The following is a 14,664-nucleotide window of genomic DNA, read 5'->3' as shown; positions in this document are numbered from 1 at the left end:
CTCCACCCCCTTTTAAATATAAGTGGACTTAGAATGCACGAGTGGTTGAGAATTTGGAAGGATCATGAGGCTCCCCAGGGGAAAAAAGGAAAAAAGGACAGGGTATTCTTAGGAGTATCATGAAGAAAACTCTTAACTGCTGCTCTCTCAGTTCATACTATCTCTTATTTGCTGAGGACATCCTTATTCTTGTCTCAGAAATTAGAACCAAATAGATCACCTGAACTTTGTAAGGAGAGGGGTTCTGTAACAGGGTAGTCTGACTCTTATGGACCCAGGGGACCTGGGATCAGCTGCCTTTTTTGAGTATCATGCCCAGCTGAGACAGAGAGAGGATAGGGTGGTTTCTTTAGAGGGCTGAGAGCCCAGATGGAAGAACACTGCAAGAGGGAGTATGACTTCTGGCATAGGTCTTGGAGCTAGGACAGGCCTCTGGGGCTCAGCACTCAATGAGTACATCTACACGAGATGGTTTGTCGCCATAGCAACAAACTACAGCGATGTAGCGTTGGTGGTCATGAACTGTGACATCAATGCTACCATGCAGTAGGATCAGAAAGTTTTAGCAAGTAGTAAATGACTGTGCAGTAATAACTGTGAACACACCCAGTACTGACTAGAAGAATAACTACTCTGTGTTCGTGTCCTAAAGGGCATCATCTGAAAGCCTTGTGCATGGCTGTGGATTCCTCTTGGGCGATTGGGAGTGTAGCAGCTGACACGCTGATAATTTCATATTGAATGATTCGATCAAAAACAAAGGTGGCAGGAGCTTGCTGATGCTGATTGGCAAATAATCTATTTGTGTTCAGTTAGAGAAAGATTAAAGATGAAAACCAAGCCCTGCATTCATTCTTGTGTAGCAGTGGCAGATGTAGCATAACCAAATATTCCTAATTGTTTTCCCAAAAGAACTGATGCCAATGAAGCTGGACCTGATGCATGGTTGGAGATCAGCGTAATTGAAAGCCAGATGATTTCTCCAAAGTAACTGATACATTTAGCTGTCTAAAAGCAACCAGAGAGATAATATATTTGGCAGAGGGAAAGGGAGAAATTCATTTGCAGAAACACTCCAGGCTCAAGATACCTTTAAAGCTTGGGGAAAATAGCTTTCCATAGCTTGGCTGAGTTCTTGTCTTAATTACGTAGCCAGATATGACCATGTACAACTTCTTCAGTACAGGGAACTGCAGAGCTTTACTGGTGAACACAAACATAATAACTCCATTCCATAATCCTTCTCTCTTGCTAGGTGATGCAACTGTTTACAAAAATATACATCCCCTATAGTACCTAATAAAAAAGCATATAGGAATAAAAGCATTTGAGTCACCAAAATAATTACACAAGAAAAGGGTCATCTAACTCTCTAATAGTGACACGGTAATTATTGTGGTGAGAGGACCAATTTAAGTGATCAGACTTTTGCTTTGCAGTTATAATATAGAAGGTCAGTGAAAAGGATAACTAAGGTGATATTTAGAGAAACATTGTTTAGTCATACTCAGTATTAAGTTTGAAATGCTTATATATTCATCTGTAGTTTCTTAACTGTAGAGGAACATGTACTAGTGCTTCCCAACAGCCCTAAGCTGTGCAACTGTGTGCAAAACAATTGAAAGTTACCACACCACCATCATATTAATCTATAGATAGATAGATAGATAGATAGATAGATAGATAGATAGATAGGATCTATCTATCTATCTATCTATCTATCTATCTATCTATCTATCTATCTATCTATCTATCTATCTATCTATCTATCTATCTATCGGAGAGATATAGTTATATATGTATATATCTCTCTCTCTCCTATGTATACATAAGTTAATGATATATGTATATACCTTAAACCATCACAACTAATCTTTACCCATTTGCAGAAAAGCAAGTTTTGGACTCTCAAAGAAACTTCTTTCTGCTGTCTATCAATTCTTTGAGGTCTGTGATGAGGGATGGAGGTGAGTCAACTTTCCCAGTCTGTCTCTCTCACTCGAGATCCCTTCTGGCAGCAAGCCCTCCTACCTCTTTCTCCCTTTCTTCTCAGCTGCTCAGTGAAGCCTCTTTCCCTATACACACACACACACACACATATATATATATATATATATAAAATGTAAACCATATATTTTCGCTCCTTAGTTTTTTTAATGACTGACATATTTTGACTCAAGTTTTCCATTAACATTTGTTACCAGAATGAAAAAAAATCTGCCCAGTTCTAGCTACTAACATAAAAGACTATAAAAATTAAATCAGCTTAAAATTACCTCTTAGAATGAAGACCCTGGTACAACCTTAATTATAGGCACCATTAGACACACAAAAAATAGAACCTTATGAATCTAGGAATTAGAGATGTGACTTTATGATGCAGAAAAAATATAGCATTAAGAGATTTATAAGAGGTAATACTCTATAAAATTGTTTTATTATTATTTTCTATAAATGTTAAGATATATAATGAGTATTTCTTTTATGTTGGACAGTATTAGGAACAAGATAAAATGTGAGGTACTATTAACAGACTAGTATTTTACTGAAAAATCATGGCATAGATTTCATAAGTGAATGTGATACAAATACTCTAACTGTTCCATACATGAATATAAAAAATGGCCAGTAACTATTCTACATTTCCTTCAAATATTGGAAGAGATGCAAGTTACAGGTGCAACCTGTCCTACAACACCTCTATTAAATTGGAAAGGAAAGTCTACAGGAGATTTTCATCCTCTGTTGAAATGCAGCTTCCTTTGGACAACTGGTCACAATAGTTGCTTTTAACAGGGAAGAGCAACACTACAAAACTTTTTTGGAAAATAACAGTCACTTGAATATTATCCTCTTCTGATATTTTCCTACTGAAGAAGCTACTTTACCTTGAGAGGCAAAGTTAGGCCCACAGGCAGTTAATTGCATTCTTCCCAAGTGCATTGAGAGACAGCACAATAACTTTCTGTAATTATCTTTTACTGTAAGCTAACCAAAGTGCACTCTGATTTTGGTGTTATATTCATTAGCAACCAGGCTGTTTTGACTGCTAATATATTCTGGTAATGTCCAGTCTATAAATAAGAACTGATTAGCACAGAAAGTAAAGTACTTCTAAAATACTTTGAGTAACAAATCCTTATCTGGCAGCTGATTTAAAATTACAACTCTGTTTTAAATACAGAATACTGATGGGTGGTGACATGCTGGGAAAAACCCCATCACCTATTAGTAGAACAAATTCCTTTTCACTAGGAATACCTACAAGAAGTAGTCATTTGATAGGAACGCAGGTCCTGAATCTGTGTTTATTGAAGAATCCACTTAGTCTGGTTGGATCGGGCTAACCCATATAAAATGATTTCTGATATAAAATAATTAGGAAAACTCCTTCCATTATCTGTATTCTGTATTCAAAATGTAATGCTAAATATGAATTATCATATCATTTCTTAATCAGTACCTGTGAAATCCAGGAAGAACATTGTCTATCTGGAAAATATCTATTCGAATACAAGAGAGGAGCCATTAAAGTTTCTTTAAAACAAAACAAAGGAAATCCCAGCATCTAGGAAACAATCCAGAGGGTCTGCTTATGTTAAAATACAGTGAAGTATAGAGATCTTTGTTACTCTTGATGCACATGTATGTACACAAAAGTCATAATGCAGAGTTGATGTAAATATAGGCTCTCTGTTGGTGCAGAAGTTTAGGATAATAGGGAAGCAGGGCTGGAAGGAATCTCATGAGGTTGTCTAGTCCAGCCCCCTGTTCAAGGAAGGGTCATCTCTCACTAAAGCCTCCCAACCAAGATTCTGTTCAATCTGCTCTTGAGAATACATGGAACACGTTAGAAAACCATGGCTACATTTTTAACTCTCCATCACTTTAGGGTCAGCACTGTACTAAAAGATACTTGGCACGCCTCCCTTGTGAATAGGCCATGACTGCAGTGGGATATGAACACCTTAGAAGCGGGCCGTATGATTCATGTCTTTAATTTTTCAGATATTTCCAAAAAATGTTTCTGGTTAAATATTAATCAGGGATGAAAGCATGTGCCCTGATGAATTACATGAGTACAGTCTAAAGAACATTAAAAAAATAGTAATTAATAACTGGGTTTAATTTAACTGATAAAGTTAATTATTATTTGTATGTAGTAATACATGAAAAAAGAATGACATTTTTTACTAAACATAGAACATTTTAGAAGTGGGAAATAAATGGGATAAAAAGGGTTTTCTTTTTTTGTATAGAAAGTATGGTATTTGCAAGGACTCTCTGAAGATTTGTATTGGGAAATCAAGTGTTTTGGTTTTACTAAGAGCTATTTCTCTGACTAATAGTAAAATTGATTAGAGATTCTCTACAAAGAGATGGTATTCTACAGGAAGATGGGGAAATGCCACATCAGAGTAACTTATTTTGCAGACACCCCTATTCCAGAGGTAGGGTGCCTTTCTCCTGCTTGGGTTAATTCACTTCTACAGCCAGCTCTTAAAAAAAAAAAAAAAAAAAAAAAGACTGGTGTATGTTCCCATGTACAATTCTCAAAGTTTTTCTTCCAAAGACTATTTCTCCATGTTTTCTGAGAATTACTAAGTTTAACATAAAGAAAATGGAAGCATGACAGACATCTTCCAAATGACTGTCCTAAAAATTACTCACACTCCCTCTTGTTACCGCTTTTCTTTCTCTACACACCTTGCTTTCTATTCTGCAGTGTCACACAACTTCAAAAGAAGGGGAGTGGTGTCCCAAATGCAGTTTTGCCTCTGGCCTGATGGTTAGGGCACTGTCCTCAGACTGAGAAGGGCACTGAACCTGGGTCTCCCACTTCCTGGGAAGGTATTCTAGCCTCAAAGCAATTCTGTCAAGGGCAACATCACTAGCACCATCATTTTAATAGAAAGTGGTCATCACTACAGTCACTAATAATGTATTGAGGCATTCACGGACTGAATTGGGCCCCTTTGGAGACCTAGGCAGAGCAGCATTTAGTTCTTGGCCATAGCTATGAACTGTTTTAGGCACTTAATATCCCATTTTGGATCTAGCACTAATTTTTTTTTATTTCACAATTGCTTAAAAACCTCTATTTGTTGCTTAATAAGGTGGTACTTCAAGGGAAACTTTGAAGAACAAATAAGAACAAATATCTTTTGGACAGTTCAGAATAAAATGCATGTATAGTGAATGTGTCTTTATTCAAATAATTATCTATATATGTTTTTAACAATGGAAATCTAAATGTAACAGGTATAGAGAAGGGTTATATCTATGTTTAGGGGAATTAGGATCTTATATAAGGATACTAGCTCATTTAGACTTATTTGACTTTTCAAAATAAAATGAGGGGGGATAAGATCACTTCTTATAACTAGGATTATAACTAGAATTGCTCTTATAAATTCTAGGAATATTCATATGTATGCATATATATATGTGTATGTTTATATAGATGCATATATTCATAGGTGTATGTGTGCATGCATGCATGCGTGCGTGCGTGCGTGTATGGGCACCTCTACACATGCAGGTAAAGGTGCAATGAGACCTAATGCATAATCCACAGAATTGCATCTTCTGCCATGCTATAAATGCATGGCAGGAGGTGTGATTATGTGGATCATACATTAGACTGGTTAATCATGCCTTAGGTAGTGTAACATGTTGATGGTACTTGTGTGTGCGTGTGTGTGTGTATGTGTTTATAGTTCTAGTATAAGACTTTCTAGTTCTCAGCAGGGTAAGAAAAACATAGATGCTAACACACAAGTTAAAAGAGAACTTCTGTTAATTTTAGCATCGGCATTCATTACCCAGCATCTAAGATGGTATAAAAACAAACCCTTGAGCAGACTGACATTAATAGAGGGCAGTGCACATAAAGTAGCCAGTAGCACATAAATTAGCCAGTCCATTATACTTATGAGTGTGAGAGGTGTGTGTGTGTGTGTGTGTGTGTCTGTGTGCGTGCATACATGTTAATGTTTATGTCTGAATAACAGCCATAGATAACAGCCACTTCCAGGAATAGAAAATTCAAGATTCAGACCATGGTTTCCAAACCTGTTGTTTTTCTTTTTAACTTAGTACCATTTTCTGAGCTTATCCATCTCATAATGTCTCAAGCAAAAATACATCCATTTGAAAAGGTAGTCCCAGTTTTTGCCTTACCTTCACATCATAGATATTCATTCTCGTTCCTTCCTTTCCAACAAAGATGTCATCTATGTCGACAAGAATGTATTTATCCAAAGACAATGTTAGCTTCTTCCCAGATAGGAAAGAAATGGCATCTATAAAGATCAGCTTGTGCAGCCAAAAGGTCAAGTTATTTCCAAAAAGGACTCTCTGAATCCCATCATGAAGCCCCAGATCTTGAATTACTGTAGCATACAGTGCAGTCTTAGGCAATGATGCAGGGAGAGGCCTGGAAGTCTGTAATTCTGTTAAAAGCACAGGTTGGTAGGTGGAATGATTAAATTGGAAAACAGTCCAGTCTTCCCCAGGCAATGGGCCCATCTCAACCCTGGGTGCTTTGGTAATGTGCAATAGAGGAGACTGTGGGTTTACAAAACAGTCTTTGAGGGGTACATTATTGTAGAGGTGTAAAGGAAATCCTTTTAGTTTAGTACTTGGGGAGCTGTTCTCATTGGCTTTATGAAAACCAATTATGCTAACACTGTATTCCACACAGTATTTTTCCAGAAGCTCTCTATTCCATGAGTCCATAGACACATATTTTAAAATATTTTCATATATAACAAGTGTATATTTCCCTTTGCCATTGTCTGTAAGAGGAGGAATATCACCTTTTGCAGGTGCAATCACCATTTGGTACTGGAATCTACTAGACTCAAGGATGGCTATAATATCTTGCCCAAGCTGGGAGTACTGGCTTTCAACAAACAGGAGGACAGTGGGATCAGTCTTAGATGGATCAATTGGTTTGGCAGTTTTCAGTTCCATGGACCTGTATGGTAAAAGTTTAAGGTCCTCACATTCTGCTTCTCCAGTGGTTTCAACAATGGCCATTTCCTGTTTGTAGCCTGTGTATAAGTAATAGGCAGAAATGACTATGCTTACTAAACAGAAGGTGGCTAAGAGAATGATCAGTGTTCTGAAACTTCTACGAAGTTTCACAGTAAGATTCATTTTTTGCAATACTTTCACCTTTCTTTTAGTTTTGGCTTTCTCCTCCTAAAGTGCCATAATAAGAGAGACACAAGATGGTGCAAGTTCCACTCCCCACATGTTCATGTGACCATTTCAATGCATTTATGAAGGTGTTGGGGAGGTTATGAAATTGTTACAGCTGGAAGTCAAAGTGTCTGGAGCTCTAAATTGGAAGAGATTTTCTCTGAATACAGCAGTTCCCAATAATCAATGGAGAAGACTCTTAACATTATCTGCAACAACAGGTAAAATTAGAGTAAGTCCAAATCCACAGAGTAATTAAAAACAAATGTGTAACTTAAATATGTTACTAATATATCTGAAGAAAGAGGGAATAGATTGCTAACCCATTATTAGATTATTGCTTGCTGCTTTCTTAGTATATTTAACTCAGAAAAAATCAATTAAGAAAATACCCCAAAATGCTTATGATGAAATATCTCTAAATATAACACTCTGAATAAAAGGATAATGCCATCAGTTGCTATTTTCTTACTAGTGAGATACCTTGCTCTTCCAGTCAGGAATAAGTGCAAGTGATGGAATAATATTTAAAAAAAAGGAGAACAGAGAGTAAATATCATGAAAAACTTTATCCCGGAAGACAATGACTGGCAAGTAACAAGGTGCATTTTTGGGGAAACTGGAAAGTGGTCATGACAAAGTATTAGAAAAATTATAGTGTGTGTACCACACACACCATCCTGGGCATATCTACATGCTACTGTGTAGTGGTTATTGGGCATTTGTTTAGTACTTATATAAGCAAGTACTAAATAAATGCATAGTAACCAGAGTTACTATGCAGTAGCACCAGCGAACAACTTTTCAGTGGTTCTACTGCATAGTAGCCTATTGCTACTGTGCAGTAGTGTTTCAGCATGGTTTTTGCCACAAGTCTATACTGTGCAGTGGTATCAAGCTACTGCATAGTCAGCCTTTTGTGTAGACCTGCCCCTGACTGGTAAGTGGGAATGGACTAAAATGTTTAAAAAACTTGCTTTTTCTTCAATTTACATTCTTCTGTTCTTGTGTGATTTAAGCAAAGTAACTCGTATAAGTATTTCCAGGATTTCTTTTCCTTCCATTTTTCAGGCTTACATTAAATTATCCATGTTATCGAAGTCCTCCAAATATTTTAAGTACTTTTAACTCATTAAACCCCCCGCCCCACATGGCTTCTTTTACAGAAATGGTTAAACCAGACCTTACTAAATGCTTCTAAATGATAAAATGTTTATTCTTTATAAGAACTATAGCCCTCTAAACAGGGAAACATAAGATAACTGAATCATTTCTAAATCTTGATAAGAATAGAACCATGCTGTTATTACAAGAGGTCTACTTTTTTATCCTGATTTGTCAGTTTTTAGGGTATTATAAAAAAATCCTATTAAAATATTTGTAACAGTATATTGCTTCCATTCCATGGACTCACCAGCAGAGGGTATGTCTACACAAGACACTTTACTAGGCAATAGATTACTGCACAGTAAAGTGTCAGTATCTACACGTGCACACCATTTATTGGGCAGTTAATTAGTCTATTGCACAGTTAGCTACTACCTGTACTTACAGGTAGTAAACTAACTTGGCAGTATATACTGGGCGCATCTACACATGCTGCTATGGTGCCATTGTTACTGTGCCATCTTTTAGTAATTCCTTTTGGAAGTATTAAAAGATGGCACAGTAAGAACTTGTTCTGTGCCGTGCACGCTGTGCAGGGTTATTTTTAGGTACTACACTGCTGTAGCAATGCACTATAATGGGAGAGCGCATCATTCCAGCAATGTAGCTGCAGTATCTTGAGTTTTGCCCACGGATGCTATGCCACTGTAGCTTGGTGATGTAGCATCACATGTATACACACCCACTGAGCAGTAGTACATGTGTAGACACTGACTGGGATCCCCCAAGAAGTTGGGAGCTGAGCAGCACCCAGATGGGGTAGCTTTCTGCCCCGCACCCCCACCTGTCCTGGTGCTGCTCAGATCCTGGCTCCTGTGCAGAGCCAGGAGCTGAGCAGCAGTGGGACTCAGAAGCTCCATGCTTCACTGTGAAGCCAGGAGCTGGACAAGAGCTTTTCTCCCAGCCACCTCTAGGCCACACAAGGATATCCCCAAGCAGTTTGGGGCTGGCAAGGAACTGTTCCACTTCTGGGGTAGGGCCAAGCCAGCTCCAGTCTCTGCCGGGATTTCCTTGAGCAGCCTAGGGCTGGCCGGGAACTGTCCCCCTTCTGTCTTCTTTGTGTAATTATTAGTAATTCTAATAATGTTTCTAAAGTATTAACATAATTAATAATGATACTTTAAAGATTAAGTTTCCACATGCCTATTACAGTGGATTAGGCATAAACCACACTTTAAGGATTCTTATAGGAAGAGATTGGCTTCAGGAAGATCAATATATCTTGTAGGAGTAGACAAATACTTCTAGAACATTAAAGAAGTAATCTTGATAGCAGAGTATTGCAGTCAAATATGGAGATAGGTTATTTAGGTTTGCTTTTCCAAATAAAACATGGAGGTAATCAATATAAACAGTTAATTCTGCATTATGAGATTAAATAAAGAGAAATGAGAATCTTCTTTTTATGAATTATTTATACTGTTTAAACAGTGAAGGACTCTAAACAATGGGCTACTTTATAGTGCTAAGAATTAAACCATTTTATCTTACATGTTGCCATCCACTAGACTACACCAGTGATTCTCAACCAGGGTGCCCCTGGCGTGCCTTGAGATCCTTTCAAGGGTGCCTTGGAGTGCCACACATTGTTAATACTGTTAGGTTTGCCACCGTGATGCACAAGATAAACCCAGAGGCTGCATCTTGACAAGTGTGCACATGCAGGGATGTGCATTTCCTCATATGGCATGCATTTCTCTCTGACATGCAACAAAGTGACCCAGGTGGGGTAGGAGAGGCTTACCTGGGGTTTGGGGGTCTCCCAGGGCAGGAGTGGCACTGAGGTTGCTCAGAACATGGCCAGCAGCCAGAGCATGGCTTTGGCTGGCCAGGCTCCCTTTCAGGCAGTGCATGCTGCTGCCACATGTGCTGCACCACCTTTTTAATGGCATTTTTTTTTTGACACTAGGATCTCCCAGCATCTTCCAGAAAAAAACCTGCCACATTGCTAATTAACAGCACAGAGAATGGGTGCATATATGTTGCATGCAATTTGCAGCACCTCAAACTACTCTGAGGCACTGCAAACTGCATGTGCACACTTGTGGGGACACAGCCAGAGATTTCAAATAAAAGTCCATAGTTGTGGTCTTTCTGAGTACTTTGCAATAGGAAAAAAATGCTTTATTATTTTTCTGCTGGCAAAAAAAGAGTGAAAACTAAGAGCTAGAAATTTCCAAGGGGATGTCTCCCATCTATCCAGGCATGCCTCAAGTCTAAAAAGGTTGGAAACCACTGAACTAGACTGTAGAGTGGTAAGAACCAAAGTCCTGAGTTTCTCAAAGAGCTTTAATTGTAAGGCTGAGGAGGACAGCTAAAGAAAATATATAGGAAAACTTGAATGCTAAATTTTATCTAACACTGGTACACCATTCAAGGGGCATTATCTGAGTGTGTATGTAGCATATACATAATGTGAAGAACAGTACTATTTTACTTTTTTATGTTACCATCAGTTTTTAGGACACCACAGTACTTTTCTGATATCAAAACTCATGGGAGAAAAGGACTTGCCTAAAGAAGGAGACAAAACTACGGGTCTAAATTCTGACTCAATCTGTCCAGATGTGTAATGAGAAACTACTTGTCATGATTACAGGCACCAGAATCTGACCCATAAAATCTGGAAATAGAATCTACCTATTCCATAGGGTTTTTTTGCCTATCCTTTTTCTACTGCAGTATATTCTCTCTGCAGTATATTTTGGAGTTAGAAGCTTGCTGCTATAAAACTCAGACTCCTTCATGGGCTATGTACAGTCATTTGCAGCTATATTCACACTGCTTGCTTTAAACTGCTTAAATGAAAACCAGGCGAGGCATGTGCAGCCATTCGCTGCTCCCAGGATCTGTGTAGGGAAACCAGTGTAAGTAACTCAGGGTGAGGGGATGGTCAGGGGGAATGGAGGCGGGGGGATGGTTTCGGGGGATTAGTGGGATGAAGGGAGACTGGTAAATCCATGATGGGGGGGGGGAGTTGGTGGGTCTATGGGGGAGGAGGTTAGGGAGCTATAAATAGCTTAGTCACAGTCAAGGGGGTTGGGAATAGCACAGCCCCAGAGCTAGGTGGCTTTCCCCGCTCTGAGGCTCCATTTTTAGATTGGGTTAACCTGATCTCGATCTAAGTTAGTGCACCTCCTCAGATGAACCAACTTTAGATCAGCTTCTCCATTTTTCAGGTGATTGAAGTCCTCCAAATGCTACTCGATTAGATGTTTAGAACAACCTAAACCTGCTTAGATCAGTCTTAATATTACACCTAGACATACCCTTGTTCTGTCACGGGATTCTAGTAGCAGGAGAAACATTGATCAGCTTTGTGTGGGAGAATCACAAGCAGAATAACAAGAAAGAGTAACAAGTTTATTCTTATTCAGAAGTCTTGACAGAAAAATGTGGTTATGTAACAGTATATTGTTAATATACATAAAATACTGCCCCAGCTACTGAGATAATAACCATGATTATTATTAAAATAAGCAAAGATTTTTCCCTGAGGCTTGTCTGACTTTGAAGTTGTAGGTGTTTTTCTTTATATCATTACACGTTACAGCTGTAATTAAAATTTTATAAATAGGTGGCATCAGATGACATGCACTCACTCTCTGACCCTATATCTCAGTTTTTACATGTCAGTGATATTGATAAGGTACACACAAGCTTAACTTTGCAGGTTTGTCAAATCACAAGAATCTGGAAAGTTACAGCCTCGTTATGCAAGTAGCCTGTTCATAAAATAAAATAATTTTAACGAAACCTTTTTTCAGCTTAAGTTGTACAAAGATTTTGAAATAAAAAAAGAAATAAATAAAAGCCTCAACTTCATAGCATGTATTTTCTTTCAGCACTAGAGGGCAATATTTTCTTGCTTTTGCCAAACAAAGAGTGGCAACACCTGTTATCCACCAGATAGCTTACAAAATAAACAGATCTGCAAATCAAGCTGGGTCCAGAAAGGTCATCAAAATTTATGCCAGCAGGTAAAATACCTTATTTTAGATTTTTAGTGGAAAAGCAATAGCATTTAAGTGCTAAAGAAATTTAATAGTAAAAATAAATGTAATACTTACCAGCTTTTTTAGTCCAATTTGTATCCCAGATGGATAGCATACATTATTGGAGTTACATGTTCATATTTTTTTCCTTATTTTTTGTCCAGTTGAGTCTCTTACATACTGGAATTATAAACTGTCAAAATAACAAATTTGGTGAGAAGGATCATTGCATTATTATCTGTATGATTGTCACATCTAGAAGCCTAGTAATGGGCCATTATGCCAGACAAAACAAAAAGGTGGTCCTTGTCCTAAAGTTTACAGTTTTATAAAGTAGGTTAATTGCCTTCTTATTAACATCTTGCTTTCCTGATAAAATACAGTGCCATCCAATCCAGGACCTCTGATGAATTATAGAGGTTACAAATATTGAATACATGTTTTAAAATTTACCCGCATAGATTGTTAAAATATATTAAGATAAATATATAACATAAGATATTTAAAATAATTATATAACATATCTATATTTATTAACTGGCTTACTGTAATTTGAAGGGAATTTGAAGGAAGACTGAGTTCTAGGCCTGTGCACCATGTTACACTTGCTATGTGAACTGATAATATTGTTCAGTAAAAAGCCTTGTGAAGTAATTAAAGTTTATGAAAATAAATCAGCTATATTAGCCATTAGTGGGAGATTTTCTATGCCATAATTGGGAATTAACTGCCATTTGTGCCTTTGAAACTCTCCCGCTTAAAGTTCAACAGCTTTATATGCATTCAGAACTTCAACTTTTCTTTGGAGTATTTCTGCTCTGTATTAATCTACTGTAGTGCTGAAAAACTTGGAAATAAATACCCAAATCAGGCTATATTTCATAAAAATATGTAGAATTACTGATACAGCTTCATTTCAGAGACCCATTTCTAAGTTTCTATCACTCCTTATCTCTGATCAAGTTGACTGGTACTCCAATTTGCAAGATAAACTCCAAACATAGGTATGCTTGGTCAGGGAAATAGGCAAACAGTCACTCAAAATAGGTTTTAAGTAGATTTTTACAAAACAGACTTAGTGCTGGCTCTCTGTAAAACATGAATTTCACCTATACATGTCTTTTAACTCTACACTGTAACAATCTTCATAATCCACTACTGTAATATCTTAGTTAGCCCAGAAACAGTAAACCATTGACTTAATGTAATTTAACATCTCTAGTCTCTGATTCTAAAATATTTGTTGCTACAGCTACTTCAGCAAATGTTCTGGCACAGCTGATCTACTTCACTGTGTGAAATATACCTTTCGCCTTGTCCCATCCATCGATCTTGGAGGACAATGGGCAGTCCATTCCACAGGGTTTTCCTGCTTACAGAGGTGTGCTCTGGAGACCACACCAAAGTGAGGTCAGCACTCTGGTACAGCCCTGGGGCTGTGACTGCCAATCAACTGATTGGAGGTCTAAGCCCTGGGTCCCCACAGGATTGCTGATATGTACCCAGGGAATCCCAAATGAAGGGACTCAAGCAGGCACTCCTGGGACTTCAGGGGCTGTATCCTGGAATAAGAACGGAAATCCCCGGGCTCCTGAAGCTCCACGAGTGCCTATCTGCACAAAAATAGCCTGACCATGCTTTCCTGCTATAAGCCTAACAAACATTTAGCACCATAAAGTGGAACTAATTTATACCACTTACTATGTGGCCAAAAATTGTGGGCATACATCACAACAAGGTACATGGATATCTATTCACTTGGACTTTGTGCCACCATAAAAGTTTTTATGGTTACACTAAGCTATTATCTCTTTCCACCCTATATTCAGCTTACATAACAAAAGAGCAAAAATGTAAGATGTAGATATAAGATGTAGCTTATATCAGTTCCCTGAACAAAATAAGTTACCCTGGCAATAAGACTTTTTTACTCATTTAACTGCAAGAACACCAACACTACTGCTGTTGTTAAATTGTCAAAAAAAAATAAGAATTTTAAGTGACAACAGAAAAGTCAGTAGCGTCAACAAGACCCATGAAAGCCTATTAACAATGATTGAGTCATCCCAATTAAAGGATGGCAGTGACAGGATATACAATGGTGAAGCATTTACAAGTTAAGATGCTAACATGGTATTCTATTTTTGAGGTGTACAATGTTTAAAATAAACCTTTTTAAAAATCAAATGATATGATTAATTCCCAGCTATTAGATCCAGATTTCAGATCTCCTAAAATTCAGGTGTACTGGGGCATGAGACTTAAAGCTCATCCTTGATGTAGAATTGTAGGA

The 14,664-nt window shown here is 37.8% G+C and overlaps 1 protein-coding gene across 1 annotated transcript in view; it reads right to left on the bottom strand.

The window, feature by feature from the left end:
- NDST4 (N-deacetylase and N-sulfotransferase 4) overlaps window positions 1-14,664 on the bottom strand; it is a 182,127-nt gene that overhangs the window by 148,999 nt on the left and 18,464 nt on the right. Inside the window, exons 3-4 of the mRNA XM_006269625.3 lie at window positions 12,447-12,564; window positions 6,184-7,418 (exon numbers count right to left, since the gene is read on the bottom strand). Of these exons, the coding sequence (XP_006269687.1) occupies window positions 6,184-7,164 (981 nt within the window). The 5' untranslated portion in view covers window positions 7,165-7,418; window positions 12,447-12,564. The remainder of the gene's footprint in view (window positions 1-6,183; window positions 7,419-12,446; window positions 12,565-14,664) is intronic.

Source organism: Alligator mississippiensis, chromosome 2, assembly GCF_030867095.1.
Source record: "Alligator mississippiensis isolate rAllMis1 chromosome 2, rAllMis1, whole genome shotgun sequence".
NCBI lineage: Eukaryota > Metazoa > Chordata > Crocodylia > Alligatoridae > Alligator > Alligator mississippiensis.
The sequence above is the reverse complement of the archived record's forward strand: the minus strand, read 5'-3'. Positions and strand labels throughout refer to the sequence as shown.